Source organism: Tauraco erythrolophus, chromosome 11, assembly GCF_009769465.1.
Source record: "Tauraco erythrolophus isolate bTauEry1 chromosome 11, bTauEry1.pri, whole genome shotgun sequence".
Lineage (NCBI taxonomy): Eukaryota > Metazoa > Chordata > Aves > Musophagiformes > Musophagidae > Tauraco > Tauraco erythrolophus.
In genome coordinates this window covers 30,281,679-30,301,532 of record NC_141475.1, presented here as the reverse complement: position 1 = coordinate 30,301,532, position 19,854 = coordinate 30,281,679, and the positions used below count along the sequence as shown (strand labels likewise).

Below are 19,854 nucleotides of genomic sequence, written 5' to 3'. Positions count from 1 at the left end.
TATCTGACCAGTAAACTGTGACAGCAGATATCTAAAACAAATTTTGCTGTTACACAGTGTAATTTATAAACTTAAAAAAAGAAAGGAAGGAAAGTATGTTTATTGGCTCTTCTATGTTCCTCAGTAGTTAAAGAACATGCATTAGGTGTCACCTAGAGTATGTTTATCTTGCAAGATACCATTTTTATTTAGAGAAAAAGATATTTATAAGCAATTATATCCATTCAGCTGTCTTAGTCTGTGGCCCTTTTGTTAGCTGTGAGCCACGACACGAAATCTTTCAAAACATATGTGAGGATGAATTATCCAGGAGATAGTATTTCTTAAGAAATGCTTCACTGAAGGTAGACCTTGGAGAATCACTGTGGTAAAACGTTTTCATCGTTCTAGTGTGCCTGCTGTACCTTTACACTTGAACTGGTAGAATAATCTTGGGAACAATCTGTAAGGGGGAAAAAGCTTTTGTTACACTCATTTCATCAAAAGAATGGTCTATGCATATGGACAACAGAGTCCAAAATGAGAGCAACCAATCCCAGTACCTTCTAGACATCATGAGTTTAAAAACAGTTTTAAAATGAACTGAAGGGTACGTTTTAATGCACTTCAGATGACTGATTATGAGAAATCCAACATAACTGCTTCTACAAGTTACAGGTCTGTTTCTACATCTCTCGCTGTGTACTCTAGTCAACTTTTTTACTATCTGTGCAAGTTTGGCCCAATGTATTCTGTAAATCAGAATGGTTTATAAAATAGGACTAGATTGTGTTTGATATTCCAGTCTGTGTTTTTAGTATAAATACACATGTACATTATATAGTTGTATATCTCTATATACATAAACACATTTTGGAATGTTCCTATTGTTCTCTTTCTGACAATTGACTATAAAGCATACCTATTCTGCTCTGTTTTTTGAGAACAGGAAAGTGTTGTTTTAAAATTATATTAACTTTGCAGAAACAAGAACTTTCAAAATTATTCAAGATTCAGGTTTTTTCATAGGCAATATTGCTGAAGCAAGGTAATAGTGTCTGTAAAGCTAAAACATGTCCTTTAGAAAGAAAACACCATTTTAGTTTTTCAGTACTTTAGCTGTTAGGTATGATGACTTCAGCTTTATTTACCAACTGTTCTTTTTGCTTTAAATGAAGATTGAGAGAGAGTCTGACACTACTGGCACTTCTTGGCTGCAGAAATACTCTGTCTCATGAAGAATTCTTTTTAAATTAAATCTGTCATTTTAATTTCATTCATAGGAAGCTGAAGCAACAGTTAACATCCAGTCCTTTAGCTATTTCTGTTTTCTGAACAGCAGTGCAGAGGCAAGTATGACTGGTGGCTTGCAACATTCTGCCCTCCAGACATCAGTATTAAAGCCATGACATATTGCCGGCTGCCTGACCTGGTTCCGAGTATGCTGGCCTGGCTGTGAGCCCTATTCTGCATCTTTAAACATAATGAACATAGATAAGCTCCTACCTTCCTTTGGGAGCACTGTGTAGGTTGCTTCCATGCCTGCATGGATGTGGTCAGTGACATGACAGTGTAACAGCCAGGTTCCAGGGTTCTGTGGGGTCATTTCCACAGTCTGAAACGTCCCAGGGAACAGATCGAAGACATCTGCCCGATAAACCTCTGTTTGCTTCAGGACAAAAAGAAACAGTGGTTAAAGAGTCTGGCACTACCAGATGGCAGTAATTTAAGGTGCCTTTTATGCATATTCCCACCAAACAGAAGCTCTGGAACTGTACATCCACTTCATGCTTGAAAGATAAATAAACTAGCAACTCAGTGGAAATGAAGGAAGACTATAGCTGTTGTTTTAACAAAGCCATGAAAATTCCCAGACACCTTGTCAAAGCAACTTGTGAGGTAACCAGTGAGCAGATGCTACTGGCAGATAGTCTCTGTCTCTTGTATGTTGATCAAGTACAGGTTTGGGGCATAAAAACTTTGCAGTCAAATTACTAGTCCTGCTTAATATTGTAACATCTGACTTTTCATTAGAGATTACAGTCCTTGGTATTTGATCTACCGCTCATTCTTAACACAGCGAGAACGAGTGGAAAGGACATGTTACCTTGTACTCAAAGCTGTGGCCATGGAAGTGTGCTGTGTGAATGTCTATTTCGTTGCCCATTCCCATCAAATACCAGCTTACTTTATCTCCAACATGCATAGTCAGACCATGTAAATTTCCAAACACCTTTCCATTAATGGCTAGAAAGAGGGAAAGAGCAAGACACAGGAAACAAATTAGATTTTGTGTATCGCTATTCTCTAAACTTTAATAGAATACAAGAACACAATGCCAGGCAAAAGGAACAGCTTTGAATGGTATATAAAAATAAAACAATAGGACAGCATATTGTGAATAGGTCTCATTATATTCTATATTTAACTAGAAAGTAAGATGTAGTTAAAAGTTCTTTACTGTACACCATTGCTAATATTGCAGTTCTTAAAGATCTGCATTTCTTGCAGCACTTGGTAAGCTTTACCAGGGCATGCTTTCAGGATGCACATTGTCTTTCCGACTTATCCAGAACAGTTGTTTGCTGACATCAAATGAAAATTTCAAATTTCGTTTTTTTCTTTCTCTCCTCAAAATGTCAAAGTGGGATCATTTTTTCATAGTGTTTGGTTTTGGTTTTGGTTTTGTTTTTTTAAAGAAAAAAAAAAGTCATTCAGTGACATTAACAGTATTTTCAAATAATTTGAGTGAAATTTTTCAGGCCTTCTGCCCTGGAACTGGAAATTCAGAGGGCATGAGAAAGTCAAATTTATATGCGTTACTTTCAAGTACATAATTTTTTAGAATTTCCAGATTTACATTAACTAAATTGGGAAACATACCATGCATTTTATTACTTTCAAGGAATTCTTCATCCTCTTTGTCAACAAGGTGCGGGTTGGTAGAATAGGTTTTAATGTTTTCATCCAAGTACCATGACTCATTTTCATCAAAAACCATAAAAAGAAGAGCAAACTGAACTTTCTTTTTAGTATGAAATGATGGCAAATAATGTCTATGACACACAACAAGTGTGCCTATTAATCCACTGTAAGTGTCCTGAAATTACAAATGAAAAATCATATAATTACAAGATGTGACTAAGCTGAAGCACTTTTAATACCAGACATGAATGCTCTTACTGTTTTCACAGCTGTCAGTATCTGGGGATAAAGGCAGCCAGTGTCAGGCAAACAAGTTACATGCTACCCATGGATCAAGTTCAATGGACTATGAAGAGTAACTGCCTCTTTTTCATCTCTTGCTATAAATAAACATGTATTCCATTTTAATTTCTTACTCGTCGTCTTTTTTCCAAATTCTTTTTAGGATTTTGAGCTTGGTTTGTATTCAAAATATACTTCTTGACACTTTTTTATTTGTGTTTGCTGAGACATGAAGGAAAGAATACATTAATTTCCATTAAAAATGATTAGTCATGTTAAGTTAATGAGTACTTGTACAAAAATGGCAGATTTGTGTTCCACAGTTGCATATTAGTTTTCCCACACATGACTGATTAGGTCTTGAGCAAGCTATAAAGTGTCAGCTTTAAGAATTAAATCTGAATGAGGTGATCTATGCAGCCAAAGAACCAGAGCGCAAGATCATGAAGGTCTGTGACTCTCAAATTCTGCGTTCAGGAGACATTTAAACTCAAAAGGTATCATACTGGGGCAAATGATTTGACAGAGAAAGCAGAAAGAGTTTCAAACTCATCTCCCTTTTGCTATACGTGTATCTGTGTTGAAGTCATGGACAAAACCCTTAAGATGGGTACTGATAACATACCTTAACGATGTCCACTGTTGAATGGTATGCCCATGCAATACAATGTGGACCTCCTCTCTCAGAACTAGATCTTTCTGGGATTTTCCAGACATACGTTTTTGTTTCACCTGAATTAAATAAATATAGATGAATTTTAGTTGTTGTCTGTGTGCTGACCTATAAGAGGTCTTCCTGAAACAGATGTTGTCTCCATTTACAGCTTATATTTGTCTTGAACTTCCTCTTCCCAATTACTGCACTGGCTAGCTTATTGTTATTTCCCTTCTGCGAATCCCTGATTCTTCTTGCCAGTGTTTTTTTTTGTGTGGCTGCACTGTCCAGTTTACCATACTTAATAAAAACAATTGTATCTTTTGTAAGGATCACAGAGGAACTTCTGAAATAATGGCTAGCATAAGCTATGCTCTCCCTGTATAGCCAAATCTGTTTGCTGTCATGAAAGGTGCAGCCACGCTGCATCAAAAAATTACTCATTTGTTATGGGCTAAGATACATAACAATAGTTAGTAGAGTAATTTGAATTGTAGAAATATTTGTCATAGCATCAAAAATTTAAGAACTCTGAGGTAAAAACAAAAATGAAGTCTTTCCTGCTATCCTAAAATGAAAGCTTGTTAAACCTTACTAGAAGGCTTGGTGTTGCCTGCCAGAAAAAAACAAGGATGCTTTGATACCTGGGTTAGTTACAGCAACAGGACTGTCTGTTTTCACTCCGTGGGCGTGTATAGAATAAGGTCTTGATGCCAAGTTCTTAAAAACTATTATAATTTTATCTCCAATATTTGACGTAAGCAGTGGCCCTGTTGGATTGAAAAGAAAGATTAACTTGGTATTACAAAAGATCAGAGCAGAGAGAGTTCTTTGTGTTCAAATACACAACAACATTGGGTAGTAATTCAACTAAGAACTACACGCGGATAACGTCACTCACGACAAGACGCCAGCGTGAGCAGCTGAAGTTGGGCATGTAAGTAGAGGCCTAAGTTTCCAAAGCTCTGAGCACCTGCTTTGTGTTTGAAGTCAGTTTGGATGTTGCTGCCCAGTTTGATGCTGACTTTGAAAATACTGATCGGTGATCAGGCAGCAAACCAGAAGGTGGGTTTTTTTTCTTGTAAAGCAAGCAATGTAGTCTTGCAAGGAAAGCCCCACAATAAGAATATCAATTCCATGTAGGCTTAGGCACTTTGTATGGGTAGGACTATACTCAGTATTATTCAGATAGTATCTTCTCGTTTTGTTTCACTGCATTTTTCCCGGTTTCAAAACCGAACTTTGTGGTGTCTATACCTTGAATTTCCAGGTGCTGCTGCTCCTCTGCTCTGTTTTTGGGAGTACTGAATGTCTGATCAGTATACTCACGATATACTACCTTTTTGTATTTTGAGCCAATGAATTTGTGATCTTTATTTAAAAATGGATTGCCAGGGCTGCAGGGAAAAAAAAAAAAAAGAGATAAGAATATGTTGTACATTTCTTCATGTATTTTAAAACTTCTATTTCAAGGAATGTCGATTAACCATCAAACAAAAAACAGTTCAGTGAAACAGTAACATCATAGACCACTGATATCTTCAACATGAAAACGTTCTTGTTAAGCTGGGAGGTTTCTCTTAACCTGGAAGTTTAAAAACCCACTATAATTAGATCAAGTCTATATAGTGTTTGAGAGAATGCTGAGTGCTCGGCCTGGCAGATATTTCAAATTGCAAGAAGTCATCCAGCAACTTGCATACTGAAAAAGAGAGCCCTCAGTGATTTCTGTAGATCTGAAATGAAGCCTAAAACTTATAAAGCTTAAGTGCCTTGCTGAAATAAAACATGAGGGACTGATTCTCTGCTGAGTTCATGGGGGCTGGAGGCAGTGGGGGAAAAAAAGTCTGATAACAGCGTAGTCCGTATTACTTGTGCTTAGGACTATGACAGAATCCACTGTGGTGTGCAGGGCAAGGGAATGTGCTATCAAGCTGAGGAAAAAGAAGAAAATGAAATTAAGTCAGTAAAAAAAGATAGGCAGTTACAATCTACTGCTTTAACCTCAAATGAAGTTGCATGGTTGGAACACATAGAAATTCATCAGTTCATTGTTTAGCCTCTTCTGCTAATTGACATGAGTTATTTGATCCAATCAGTTCTCTCTCATTGAGATCCAAACACAGGGAATAAAACACCAAGGCAACAAGCTTCCGAGTGAATGGATTCGGTCATGGACTTGTGTAAGTTAATGAAACTGAGAGGAGTGAAAAAAAGAACATTACTCAGAGTACAGATGAACACGAGACAAAGACATCTTCCATATTGTAAGTTATCAAATATCAGGACAAAGTAGTCATCGTACCTACAATTTAATGAACATTTTAAACTTTCCACATCAAGGACTGTACCAACATCAGTAAATAATAAATGCACATGCACTATCCCAGATTCACGAAAATCTGCAGCTGCCTCACAGAAGCTCTGTGCTGGACCATTTCACGAACATCATGCTGTCTGGCTCACAGTTACATGGCAATGTTACTGGAGAAAGACCACAAATCCAAGTGAGCCCTGAAAATACACATGCAAAGAAGCATGTCTAGATATGCCCCGAGAAGGAAAGAGTTCAGAGAATAAGTGAGTTGCACCTTTGCTTTTTTGCATTTTTTCCCTTGTGTATATTCCCAAGTACCTTTCCTCATGATATTGATGCCGCTCAAATTCCCATGTCCTGTAAGGCGAATAGTCCCATTCAACTTCCACTGCAGCAATGTAGTAAGTCTTTTCATGCAAATACATAGACAGATCCACGTTCCACCAGTGGCATTGTTTCACTTTGTAATTCTGTTTCATGCCCGCTGTGTAGTGATCTGTTGTCAGGCACGACACTTCAAAAACTCCTAGAGGTCACACAAGAAACAAAGACTTGAGGACAAAAATCTGTTACTAGTAGATCCTGAGAATGTATTATCTCTGTTGATTTAGTGTTGAGAGACTGAGACACAGGCTGCTGCTTGTATAAGATCCAAATTATTTGTGTAGTATGGCTACTTGTAGTAATAAAACTCAGTATACATAGAAGCTAGAAAAATCGAGGCTTTAGCATTAAGCGCTTACATCCTATGACCATGAGCTTGCTGCCCTTCAAACACACCTGTACACAGTGTTAGCACCCGAAGGATCAAAACAGCTATTTAAGGCCTGTCTCTAGGCATGAAATGTTCACAGGTAATCAGTTTCTAAACTAGTAACAGTATTTTTACACAAGATTTTTACCTTCAGAATCAGGCTTCATAACGGCTGTAAGAAACGTATGTGGAAACAGATTTGCCGTATCCTTTCTTGTTCCTTTAGTTACGAATGTGTTTTCTGAAAAGTATATCCCATGAACATCGACTTCTGACCCCAAGCCCATCAAATGCCAGGAAACCACACTTCCTTTACACATCTCAAGACCAGGTTGATTTCCATACATATAACCATTAATGGCTGTAGAAGATTTGAGGAAGCAAAACCCACCTTGATTAACATATTACTTAATTCTGCAATACAAATTAAATATACACACATCAGATCTAATGTGATGCCTTAGACTGACAGAAATATCAGTAATAAAATAGTTTATCACATCAGCAAAACTAGACAAGCAGTTCAGGCAAAACAACTTTTAAAACCCAGTGTTTAAAACAATTTCTAACTGTTCTCCTTTCCAATGTCTAAAGCACAGGTAGTTGACTTGACCAACTAGAACTTCCACTGCTTTATGCCTATCACATATGCAGGATGCATGAAGCATCCTGCTTTATACCCTGCGAGACTCTCCAGCCTCGCTGCGGAGACAATGTCTGAAGTGTTTTGTTGTTTGAATTACTAGTCCTTTCTAGCTACTCCTGTGCAAAACTTCCAAAGGCTGGACCTCAGCCGTACCCTATTAGAGAAGCAAAGATTTTCATTCTAAGGGGGCCACAGTGCTGGTAAAGGAGTCCAGACTCAGCCACGGGCACACAACGCGCCTGTGCCACAAAGGCAGCGCTGCTATTCTTGGGCTGCATCCAGAGTGATGCCGCAGGGCAGGTTATGGAGGGAGATTGCAGCTGCTGTTGGGAAAGTGCTTCAGACAAATTGAGCTGGAAAGCAGCTCGTCAGGAAAGGACCTGGGAGTCCTGGTAAACACTGAGTTGAACACCAGCCAGCAACGTGGCCTCGTGGAAAAGAAGGTGAATGGTATCCTGGGCTGCATCAGGCAAAGCATCGCCAGCAGGTAGGGGAGGGATCCTGCCCCACTAGCAGCACTGGGGAGGCCACACCTGGAGGGCTGTGTCTGGTGACGGCCTCCCCAGTACAAGAGAGCAAGGGACATACTGGAGAGAGTCCAACAAAGCACCACGAGGGCGATGAAGGGACAAGAAAGCGTCACTGCTGTAAGGAAAGGCTGAGAGTGCTGGGACTGTTCAGCCCAGCGAAGAGAAGGCTCAGAGGGATCTCATCAGTGCATACAAATTCCTGAAGGGAGAGCACGAAGAAGATGGAGCTGGGTTCTTTCCTGGTGCTCAAGGACAAAGCCAGAGGCAACAGGACACAGGGGGTTCCCTCTGAACATCCAGAAACACTTTTTCACTGTGAGGGTGACTGAGCATGGGCACAGGTTGCCCAGGGAGGGGGTGGACTCACCATCCTATACAGGAGCCCTCTGGACACAGTCCTGGGCAACCAGCACTGAGTGGCCCTGCTTGGGCAGGGGTTGGACCAGACGGCCTCCAGAGGTCCCTCCCAACCTCAACCAGTCCATGATTCTGTGAAAAACCTCCTTTCAACTACAACATCTGTAGGCCAGAGGTAATTTTTTTCTTGCTGCTTGGTTGCCTTCATAGGGGTTACACATGGGCTACAGATGTAATTCCTCCCGGTACATAATAGTGCTAAATGTGCAACTGCCATGCAAGCCACAACAGCTGGCATTTGACATTTAGCTGAAATTGAATTGCATTCAAACATGGGTTTGTTTCCATTGGAAAGGAATGAAACATCTCTGCTGCTCCACAGTTTCCCAGTCTCCAACATAAGAACATGAAAGTAAAAACCTTAATGTAGGAATGAATATTTGGCTAACTAATAATTTTCTTACAGTGCATTTTGTTAGATTCTTGGAAGTCCTCGTCATCTTTGTCAATTTTATTAGGGTTTAGTGTAAACATCAAAATATTGTCATCCAAGTACCAGCTCAGATTCTCATCAAATACTGTGGCAAGTAGAAAAAACTCCATGTTCACATATTTCTGTTGAGAAGAAATAGCACAAAGGAAAGTAGAAATGAGTGAACAGAAAACATGAGGAAAAAAAATGGGCATCATAATTTATGAGTATAATTCACAAAGTAGGAGAGGTGTATACATTGATACTTCATTCTGATAATCTCAGAGTTCTCTAATTGCTGTATATGGTGACTAGATACCTGCAGCTAATGCTCTTTCTACCAGCAGGAACCACCTCCAGATACGAATGTATGTTTTGGCCTTTAAAGTCTCTACATTTTTCCAGTCGTTCTCATCCCAGCTGAGACTTGAATGGCAGTGGTTGCTCACTGGGTTGGCGATTTCACAATACAGTGTCTGTTTATCTAGTCAGACTGGTTTTGCTTTATAAAAAAACCCAAAAAACCCCAAAAAAACCCACAACCCACTTTTTTTATTCCCCTCGGCACACAGGTGAGACTGATGTGGAGAGGAGGTGGTGCTGAGCAGTGGGTACTGTGGCAGGCAGCAGGCCCTGGGGGCACAGCCCAGCAAGGGAAAGCAGATCCAGCTACAGCGATGCGAACGCTTTCGTTTTTCTTCTTCGACTGACCTGTTTCCCCGAAGGAAGCAGAGCTCCTTTCCTGCACACCAGGAGAGGACCCACAAGGCCAGAGCTGGTGTCCCTGACGGCATCCACGGCCGAGTAATACAGCCAGGTTAAACAGTCCGGATCTTGGTCTGTGGGGCCCACATCTTCTGGCACGTTCCACTCGTATGTAAACGTAGCACCAGGACTCACATGAGAGGCTGGAGACTCAGTACCTACGATAGAATCAACGGTAGGAATTGCGCCTGGTGAAGGCTGGTTATTTTGTCCCCTTTAGCGCACCAACACGCGTGGCAGCGGGTTTCCTGGCGCTGGCAGGATCCCTATCCACAGACGCACCTCCGGAGGCCGCGCCGTAGGACGCTCCCTCGTCGCTCTTGCGGTAGCGCACGCCGTGGGCCTGGATGCTGAACGGGCGGCTGGCATTGTTTCGGAAGGTCACCCTGATGCTCTCGCCCACTTCAGCCTTGATCACAGGTCCTAGAAAGGAGCACGAGGTCTACTGACAAGACATTTCTGTCCAGCAACACACAGATCACCACAAGCTTAGAGCAGGCAGCGGCTGGACGCTCTTCCCACTGCGTGGGGAGCTGCCCCTGGGACTGCGTGGCCTGAATCACACGGCAGCCCGGCAGCAACTGGACCACGTCATTCCCAATTTCTCATGGAGGCCCAATGGCACGTGGGACAGTTCCTTCCTTTGGGGACCCACAGACATTAGCGCCAACCCCAAGCTCAGTCCGGAGCCACGTCAGAAGCAGCTGGGTCATGACTAGGGTAGACCCATCTACCCTGGCCTTGCAATTCAGAGCCTGACCTTCAGAGACCCTGGCGTGCTCCCACAGGCAGGTTTGGACCACCACAGCATTGCCTTCAAGAGCTTTCTCACAGTCTGGGGTGTATCTTGGAGGAAGCCACAGGCACTAACATTGGCAGGAGGCAGGGAGAGCCAAGAGCCCCTTCCTTGGAGGTGGAGGGGCACTGTCAGCTAGCTAGCCAGTGGAAATGACAGTTTACTCTCCTGAGCCTTTGACATGAAATAATTTTAGATATCTTACCTAAGAGTCCAAGATGTGCTTCCTCTGTGAGTCTTCTTTTATGTTCAGTGAAAGAACCATCTGTGTATTCTTTATAAACGGCTTTTTTATAAGAGCCACCGATTCTTGTCTCGCTTTGTTCAAAAAATACGCGAGATTCACTGTGTAAAAGAAATTGCAACAGATACAAAGAGTTCAAGTCATAATGCTCAGCTTTACAAAGGCAGCCAGGACCTCAAACCTGTTTTCTGAGGTATGATGTGAAAGCAAAGGTCAAAGCTACCTCATGCAAGTTGTTTGGTAGCTAAGATGCCATCGGTGTGGTTTTCATTACCTTAAGAGATCATCATGAATTCCTAGCTTTGTTCTCTAGCTCTCTCTCTCATTCTGAATAATCAACCATGATGAATCATCAGAGCTCACTGCCTACATATGACATTACAGTTCATCTTCATCCCAGTGAAATTTACTAAAGTTACAGCAAAATCCATAGTAAGAATGCAAGGAAAACAATAGACCTAATTTGGATTTAATACTTATCGTGGCATTATTATTTAAGCAGAGGTGAGGACAATGAAATATTCTGCTTAAAAGTCAGTTCTACCACATGGCTTACCTTATTTAGCATGTTTATATCAATTCTGCTAGGAAAGTGAAACTTCGTTAATTAGCATTTACCTGTCAGTGGTTAATTCTTGTCCTGTAAAATGATTCATTGCAGATGGGCCATAATTCCAGATGATCTCTTCAGCAGCAATGAAGTACTGTCTTATATTTGTGTTCTCATTGTGATCTGTTGTGGCCTTCCTACATTCTTTTACTTGAAAGAGGGCCTGCATACCACCTGTAAAAAATGAGAAGGTAGAGAAAACTAGGGAGAAGGAACCACACTTTTGTTTCCTCTTTCGCTTCTTCCAACAGCTCTTCTCTTCCCTGGAGAATTCCCACACCATTGATGGATATGCAAATCACAGAGGAAAAGGAAGACAAATGGTACAAAGGAATGCATGCCAGCTGAGCTGGGATGTAGAAACACGACCATGGTATTTACAGTAGGCAGACAGCTGTAGTGAAGCACATTCAGCTTGTGAAGCTGCAGCTGACAGGTAGTTACAAAGAAGATTAGGGTGGAGTGGAAACAGTACTGCCACTTAGCACTTCAGTCAAGGCCAGGTGCTACCAGACTGACTATTTTCCCTCTAAATCTAATCAAAAGCCTACTTGCAAAACTCCTGGGTCTCTGCACCCTAGGAGAAAGGTCTGTTAGCAAATCTGCTTGCTGGAGATACAAATAATATAACAAAGAGAGCACTTTTACAGCTATGGATTAGGCAAATTTGTAGGATTTAAGTCTTGCCTAGGATGCTTCAACCACATCAGAGTGCTGCTTGTCACGATAGCTATTTCAAAATTTATAACCTCTGTGTACTTAAATCTGTAGGTTAAACATCCTCCTTTTTATATCAGAATTCTTAAATCTTGGAGAATGATTTTGAGTTCTGTATTCCTTCCTACTCCTGTGACAAATTACCCTTCTAACTCACTTAGAGGGAAATAGAGCATGAAAAAGTGTGGAATCAGCTTCTAAGCATTTAATATGGTTAACAAACACGGGAGATACGTGAAAATACAGGGAAGAGAAATACCGATCATCTCTGCTTACAAGCCAATGCGCTTTTCAGAACATGTCTGTCAGCAGGCAAGTTAGCCTGTGTGACTTGTGTCCCTGGCCCAAACATGGAATGAGCCCCAATTTTTTTGTTGGCAGACAGAAAATGGTGATTAATTACCTTCAGTAAGAGGTAAACATCATGTCATTGTTTGTCTAAAACTGAGGCTTGCAAAACTGATAACAATTTCCATTACAGACAAGAATTTCCTTGATTTCCGTGGCTACGTGCTCGAGCCCATCTAATGCACTTCCAGGCATTTCAATTACTATGAGAGTTTTGTTACCTAGAGGAGAATATCATCTGGCATATAACCGGGTCAGGAGTAATGCTAAAGAGACTCAGTAAACTGTTAGCTCAAGCTCAAAAAGATTCTGATGACTGGAACTTATTCTGTACCTTCGATATGGTCATTCACCTGGCAGCTGAGCAGCCACTCCCCAGGACTCCTTGGTATCATGACAGCATCAACAAACGTGGCTGGGAAGAGGTTGATGGTGTCAACTCGATGATGTCTTTCTATTAAGGTCTGGCCATGAAAGTAGGCTGAATGGATATCAGCTTCGTTACCCATGCCAAAAAGATGCCATTTCACCTTATCTTCCACACACATTGTGAGGTTTGGGAGGTATCCATACATGTACCCGTTGATTGCTAAAAGAAATGTTATTTATTACAGTTACCTTCACAGACCTTAGGACCTTTTCTTCAAAAGCAGGTGTCATACAACCATTGCTCTATTCTTCAAAACAGAAAGAGGCTTGAAACAAAACTCTGCACCTTTGAAAGCGAGCCAACATCAGACACACACACTTCCTCTGCACAACGACCTGCACGGCCGGCAGTTCCTGCTATGATTCTGGAACCCATGTCAGAGCCAAAGGTATCTTCTTTGTTGACACTAACAGTGAAAACTTTTTCTAAACTGAGGTATTATAGTACACAGCTCAGGACTAAGAAAAAGAACAAAGTAACACAACTCTGTTTAATGTGCCTGGGAAATTATGCTGGCAAAGAGATTCTTGGCCCCGAAGAACTTTATATCACAGCATCAAAGGTTTCATTGTACAATACTTGCCATCACTTTTTAAATTTTTTCCTTTCATTTAAAAGATCTTTCTTTATCCTCCAAGAGAAAGCTCTGCTTAAAAAAAGAAATTATCTACAGTTCATCTTTAAAAAGAGAGTAATATAAAAATATTACTGCACCATACCAATGACAAGCAACATTAATATAATGTTCTCTCACAATGCATTTTATTGCTTTCCTGGAAGTCCTCGTCATCTTTGTCAACTTCAGAAGGCTCAGAACAGTAGGTCCTGATATTATCCTCTAGATACCAACTGAGATTTTCATCCATCACAGAAAACATAAGGATAAATTCATCATCAAAGTGTTTATCACTGCTCTTATTCATTGTATCTGAAAAAGAAAGCGGTATATTCAAAGTCTTTGGCAACTGACATTATCTTTTCATCAGTTTTAAGTACAGAATGAGTAGGGCTGGTCACTATTTGCTTCATATTTTGCAACTTTTCTTGAGTGTGAGTGTACACATAAACATACAGACACGCTCAGAAAACAAAATCGGTTTCGATAGATACTGCAAAATAACTCTGCTAAGAGTAAATATTGCATGTGATAAGATTACAGTAAACCTGTTTCTCATATCAGTATTTACACATCCTTTTGTATTACTAGCATGAACACATCTCACGCATATGGATTTGTGGACAAGGTATTCTGCAAACTATATTCGCTCTCATATATACAAAATCAAACTACTTCCTATGCTATAAAAGGAGCTAGTTGAGGAGACAAAAAGCTGCTATTTCAGAATTAACTGTAACCTTCTCCTCTTCCAGTAAATTATTTCACTGCTATTTATCAACAACTATTATCAATCACCTTGCCTATGTATTTGTTTACTTAATTATTTATGGTTTACCTTTCCTGCAAATTATTAAAGGCCCAACAAGCCCCGAGGCAACATCTCTTGGAGCATCTACGTGGGAGTGGTAAACCCTGGTTATGCAGTCTGCATCTCCCTTAGCTGGACCTTGATCTTCTGTCACGTCCCATGTATAAGTGTACTGGCCTCCAGGCTCCACAGCATCATCTCTCTTTTGCAAATCTTTGGTGTTGTCAGGATAGAAAGCACCTGAAGAATGCCATGCAGCCACCATTAAGACAACACATTCACGATACGGTGTCAGGGTCGCACCTGCCATGCTTTAAAGTTGACTACATGTTGCAGCAACACAGACCGAACATCTCTGTACAGGTTAAAAAAAAATCTTTAAAATTAGGTGAGTACATCTTTTCCTTCTCTTTAGGATACTCTTCATTTGCCTTTGAATTCCATGGGAGCGCTTCAATTAATGGCACATCAAATTTAGTCCTTAATTTATTAGGAGCACACTATGTACTTCTGCTTAAAAGAAAACAATTCAAATATTTGTTAAATATTAATCTTGGAAATGTTCTAAAATATTGCATATGTCCTCAAGGAATATAGGTGTTGCTAGAATTAGAGCAACAGAAAAGAATAATTTAAACACTGTTCCAAAAAGTGCATATACTGCTATGTGACACACTGTTCTGCTCCCACAGAACGTGTCTGTATCAAGCCATATATTGGTTGCAACGGAAAACTTCACAAAATATTAGAAGTTAGGCTGATACTTCCTAAATCATTCCAATGAAAAATGTTTAAAGACTGCTTTTGAGACAACATCGTATTCTCAACAACTGTCACACTGTTTGTGAGGCCCACTAACAAGCTTTCAACAGCCGTATTCTGGTGCCGCCTGGTGCAGAAAATCCCGTCGCCTGAGTGTGGCAAGACCAGTGTTGCAAGCGCACATCATCGCTAATCCCAACAGCATCCCTACAACACATCTTAAAACATCAGACTTTTATCTCACTGATTTATTACTAAGCAGTAGCTGTTTCTCCATTTTAAGAAATTCTTGTGAATCTTATATACAACATATACAAATTCAGTGTTAAGAATTTGGAACCGTAAGTTATCACTGTTAACAATATCTTCTTCACAACAGCATAATTTTTTCCTTTAGATATCCTCAATATCTGCATCTCTTATATACCTTTACACACGTATTTCAAGTGAAATATAAATACCCTTATTTCAGGTGAAAAGTTGATCAAAAATCACCTTGTTTATGAATTCCATTTTTGGATTTGTATTTCGCTCTTGAAAAAGTATTCAAACTTCTTAGCTCCTGTTTTAAATCTTTATTTGCTTGACCAGTCCTCTCTTTGACAAGAGAATCTTACGCTCAGAGGAGTGATTAACTTTTGATACACTCTGGCACAGAATGGACTCAAGCTTACCTTCATTCTCCTTTGTGTATCTCACACCGTGTGGATGCAGCGTGTAGCTTTTGGAAGCAAAGTTTTTCAAGTGAATAATAATGGAATCTCCAACTTCTCCCTTAATGATAGGGCCTAAGAAACCCAGCCAGGAAGGTTTGTCAACTACCACATCATAGAAATGATTGGTGTACTGAACGTAGACAGCCTTCTTGTAAGTGCTTCCTACCCTATGTGGGCCTCTTTTGAGAAAGACTCCAGCCTGCCTGTAAAGAAAACACACACACACATCTGTAGGGCCAGATACTCGTTTCACATCCGAATGGTGTTGACTAGTAGGGTCTCAAATAAAGACCAGGCCTCCGTGGCACTGTGCACAGCTTTATCTGTTTAAGAGCAAATCTCTCTCTTATCATAAAGAGTTAGGCACCAATACAGAGATTAAATATTATGCATCAAACTGGATTTTTTTTCTACCTATTTTGTAGACTGAAGATAAGGGTATTTGATACAATTTCAGGCAAATTTGAGACCATGTGGACAAGGCAAATAATAGTTCCTATTGCTCAAAACTTTTGTACTTGCATGCTTCAATTGCTGCGTAATTTTCCATGGCATGTTAAAAATAATAATTTCCATCATCATGCTGTTATGCTGACTGCATAGTCCTTGCTCCGTTGCAATGAGGAGCAGATATTTCAGCTGTAAAATACGTTTAAGATGCCCAGACTTCAGTGAAACTACAAGGTGCTGATAACATGCAGTATGTGCATGGAGAAAGCAGGGGTATGCAGAGTGCTGAAACGAGTGAGACCGAGACCTCAGCTTGCTCACCAGTCATAGATGAAGAAGCATCACAGCCTAGGAACTTGATATGGATTTACCTGAATAGAGTCCTATTTATTTACCCTAATATTATTACCTATTATTTACCCTAATAAGTTTTACAGATTCAGTCCAAGACTATACAAACAGGTTATATGAGAGCAGGGAATTAGCAATGACCTCCTCAGTCACTAAGTAAATGCCTTGACTATTGGAGCATTGCTCCTCTCAATTAATGAAACACATTAAAAAATGAGAGATTGATTAGCAAGGAAAGAGTCTAGTCCATGAGCTAAACCAAGACCGATGGAGATGGTGTTTCCTACACATGGTATCGGTACCTCTGAACCGTGTAGCCATCACGAATACGCTGCCCAAGCACCACCAGCTGCAGCCGAGGGGTCAGCACATGTCTCTGAGAACTATCAGGTGGGAAGGGCTTTGGAGCAGCCTTCACCTGTGCTGAGTCAGGTATCTTTTGTGAAATATTTCAGTCTCCGAGAAGAGTTACGTTTGTGGAAAAAGTGCTTATGTTCACTAACTACAGTGGTGAGAGAAACTGCCAGTGCTGGCTGCTCAAACCAGTAGTGCTACTGTTGGCCAATACTGTTGGCCCAAACTCTAGAGTCTCTTTAACAACAAATCCTCCTGCACATTTCCCTGCCCATTTAGGGAGGACTAGCTGTGAAAGTAAACCTACTCCAGGAGGAGGCAATTCCGGGAGACAGGGCAACACTGCCTGAAGTTCAACAGCCTCCTGATTTCTCGTCTCATGTGATGAGCAAGCAAGCCAACTTAGTTCCATGCTCCCAGCAGGCCATACTGTGAAGCAAGTTAATACTGCCCAAAAATGCAAAGTATTTCCCACAAGGCTGAGTGTTGTTTGAGCATGTGGAGAAGGAATTGTTTGTACTCTGGCAAGCACAAATCTGAAGCGTAATTAAAATGCCAATTCAGAGCTCCAGGAAACTTGGAGAGCACAAACTTCATTGTAAAGGCTCACTTACTGGAAATCTGAGTGCATGAAGATTTTAGCCACAAGTTAAATCAAACAAATATGGTATGGCTCTTCCTGCACTGTTTAAACAGCCACCATGTAATTGTACAGTATTCCACCTAGCGAGTACACTGCACTCTTCCCTTCTCCAGCTCTTCCCTGCCTCTATAAATAGCAATCTCCGTACAAACACAGCCTCATAGTTGAAGGGTTCAGGAGGAGAAGAAGAATGAGAGACACTGAAAATACAGCCACTGAAAAACTGGAACTAATTTAGCATGCTGCAGGTTGTCACAGAGCAGAGAAAAGCAGTGACTGCAGTGAATGGTGGTGGCTCGTTGTATTACACACTGCTCTGCAATTTTCAGACCAGATGCCCTGCTCCCACCGTGTGCCAGAACCACAGGCCTGCTGAATCACTGGCAGCGTCTTACACGTCACTCAGTTTATGAGACAAAAAAAAAAATGTTGACTGCTTCTCATGCCTGATGAAGTGGCAGATTATGGCTGAGATATTGTTGGCTCTCACTAGAGAAAACAAACCACAGGAAATCTTCTAACCCCTCATCTACACACTAAATGAGAAATATATTTTTGAGATTTTTTTTTCTAATTTGTGGTTTCTCTCTTTACTGTTTTTATTTTAGTATAGTCCTACTACCTTTTAAAGGCACTGAAAAAAACAGGAAGGAACATTTTTTCTATCTCAAATATTTTTCTGATGCCTTTTATATCTGAGCTTTCTTTATTGATTATTTATATCTTCAGGGTGTTCCCCTTCTCCTCGCCATACTTATCCTCATCCTATACGCTCTCACTCTGCACAGGACACTCTTTGCCTTGTAAACAAGAAATGCAGCTGCTGCACCGTGGGTGGAAGGACCCAGCTGTGCTGCTGCACTGGTGAAAATGACCACTGCCAACAATGAATATCTAAAAAGGAAACCTGTGCCCGATAGAAAAGTGTTAAAAGTGTCAAACTTCTGCGCTTAAAAATAGAACAGCAGAAGCCTTCTCTTCAGCACTGGCACCTTAGCCATTCAAAATTAAACATCATTAGACATGCAGGGTCTTTCTCTAGTCTCTACTTAGCAAACATGTCATTGCAACAAATTCACAAAAAACCCTATGTATTCCTATGATTTTAATCAGCAGTGCATTGGAATACAACTCTCAAGCAAACCAAGAAAAAAAATCAAAATTCTCTTACATGTCTGACAGAAATTCTACTGATACCAACATAATTCATTTCACTGCCTTCACTTCCAGGTTTTCAGTCTGGACCTCGTATCTAAAGCAAGCAATGCTGCAAAATCAAACTCAACCAGTGTAAACTGTTTTACTTACTCTTCTTCTGCAAAAAGCTGCCCAGACAGGATATTGGTATTGCCCGGCGCATAGTTCCACACTGTCTCTACGATGCCGATGTAGTACTCCCTGTTCACCGCCCCGACTCTGCAACAGCAAGAAACCAGCAAGCAACTTAAGAAGAACAGCTTCATTTTTCCATTCGTGAATGTCGTGGAAAACGTGAAATAAAACCTCAGGACAGGCGCGTGTAATTTCCCCTTATATGTTCTTGTCTCTCCCGCCCCCCCCTCCTTACCTCCCCCCTCCTGCTGCTGTTTGCTTTGGTGAACACAATAAACGTTGCACAATGTCTCTGTGTGTTAAGAGTAAACAAAAGATTCTGGTAACCTCGTCAGTTCAGATAATCTTCAAAGAAATTTTTTCAATTTCTGCCAACCCACTATCACGCAAATTACCATTCAGACTGTTATGGGGTCGCTAATCTTGTAGCTGAAGCAAAAGTAGATTTAAATGGATTTGCAGACTTATGCTTAATCATGTTCTTCACTATCTTTAGGACTCTCTCTATGGCTTGCATCCTACTGAGAAAACAATTGCTGTGACATGCAGCACCAGAACACAACTTCTCAGGCACGCTGTGAAAAGCTCCTGAGATGCCCGTTTTCCCCGTGTCTCTGCCGGAAGGGAAGGGAAGGCCGGAGGGCTCTCTGGGTGAGGGAGGGGTCCGCGGGTCCGCTGCTGCCCCCGGCACAGCAGCTGTGGGACTGGTGTGACACCAGCCGAGGAGGGAGGACTGAGGTCGCTGGAACCGGGGCAGCACTTACGCACCGATGCACGGGTGGGCAAGCTCTGCCAACCCACCACTGCTCCCTTGGAAATGGGATTTCAGCACAAAGCGTGGCGTGTATAGCCAGAAATGGAAAGGACTGGCTGTTCATGGATGAAGAGGGGAAGGGATGCTTGCATCTCATTTCCAAGCAGTTTCAGTATCGCCCAAATGGAAATAAGGGTCAAAAATTCCACAGAATGAACTCCCCGAGTTATCTTCCTCC

General features: G+C 41.0%; 1 protein-coding gene across 1 annotated transcript; it reads right to left on the bottom strand.

Moving 5' to 3' along the window:
- Positions 1-92: 92 nt before the first annotated feature.
- CP (ceruloplasmin) lies at positions 93-18,993 on the bottom strand. Its single transcript, XM_086618354.1, has 19 exons — positions 18,839-18,993; positions 15,691-15,935; positions 14,282-14,494; positions 13,582-13,755; positions 12,732-12,986; positions 11,341-11,506; positions 10,684-10,823; positions 9,965-10,105; positions 9,629-9,840; positions 8,910-9,060; positions 7,061-7,273; positions 6,477-6,684; positions 5,099-5,238; positions 4,486-4,611; positions 3,812-3,918; positions 2,863-3,079; positions 2,087-2,226; positions 1,470-1,648; positions 93-442 (listed from the first exon to the last, which is right to left on the bottom strand). The coding sequence occupies exons 1-19, from the start codon at positions 18,991-18,993 to the stop codon at positions 379-381; spliced, it is 3,246 nt and encodes a 1,081-aa protein (XP_086474480.1). The 3' UTR covers positions 93-378.
- Positions 18,994-19,854: the final 861 nt, after the last annotated feature.

Excerpts from the sequence above, each read along its gene's own strand:
- CP (XM_086618354.1), bottom strand. The coding sequence starts at position 18,993 with ATGAAGCTGTTCTTCTTAAGTTGCTTGCTGGTTTCTTGCTGTTGCAGA. Across the intron at positions 10,824-11,340 it reads CAAGAATTAACCACTGACAG|TGAATCTCGCGTATTTTTTG; the intron begins GTAAATGCTAAT and ends TCTTTTACACAG. Across the intron at positions 2,227-2,862 it reads TGAAAGTAATAAAATGCATG|CCATTAATGGAAAGGTGTTT; the intron begins GTATGTTTCCCA and ends CCCTCTTTCTAG.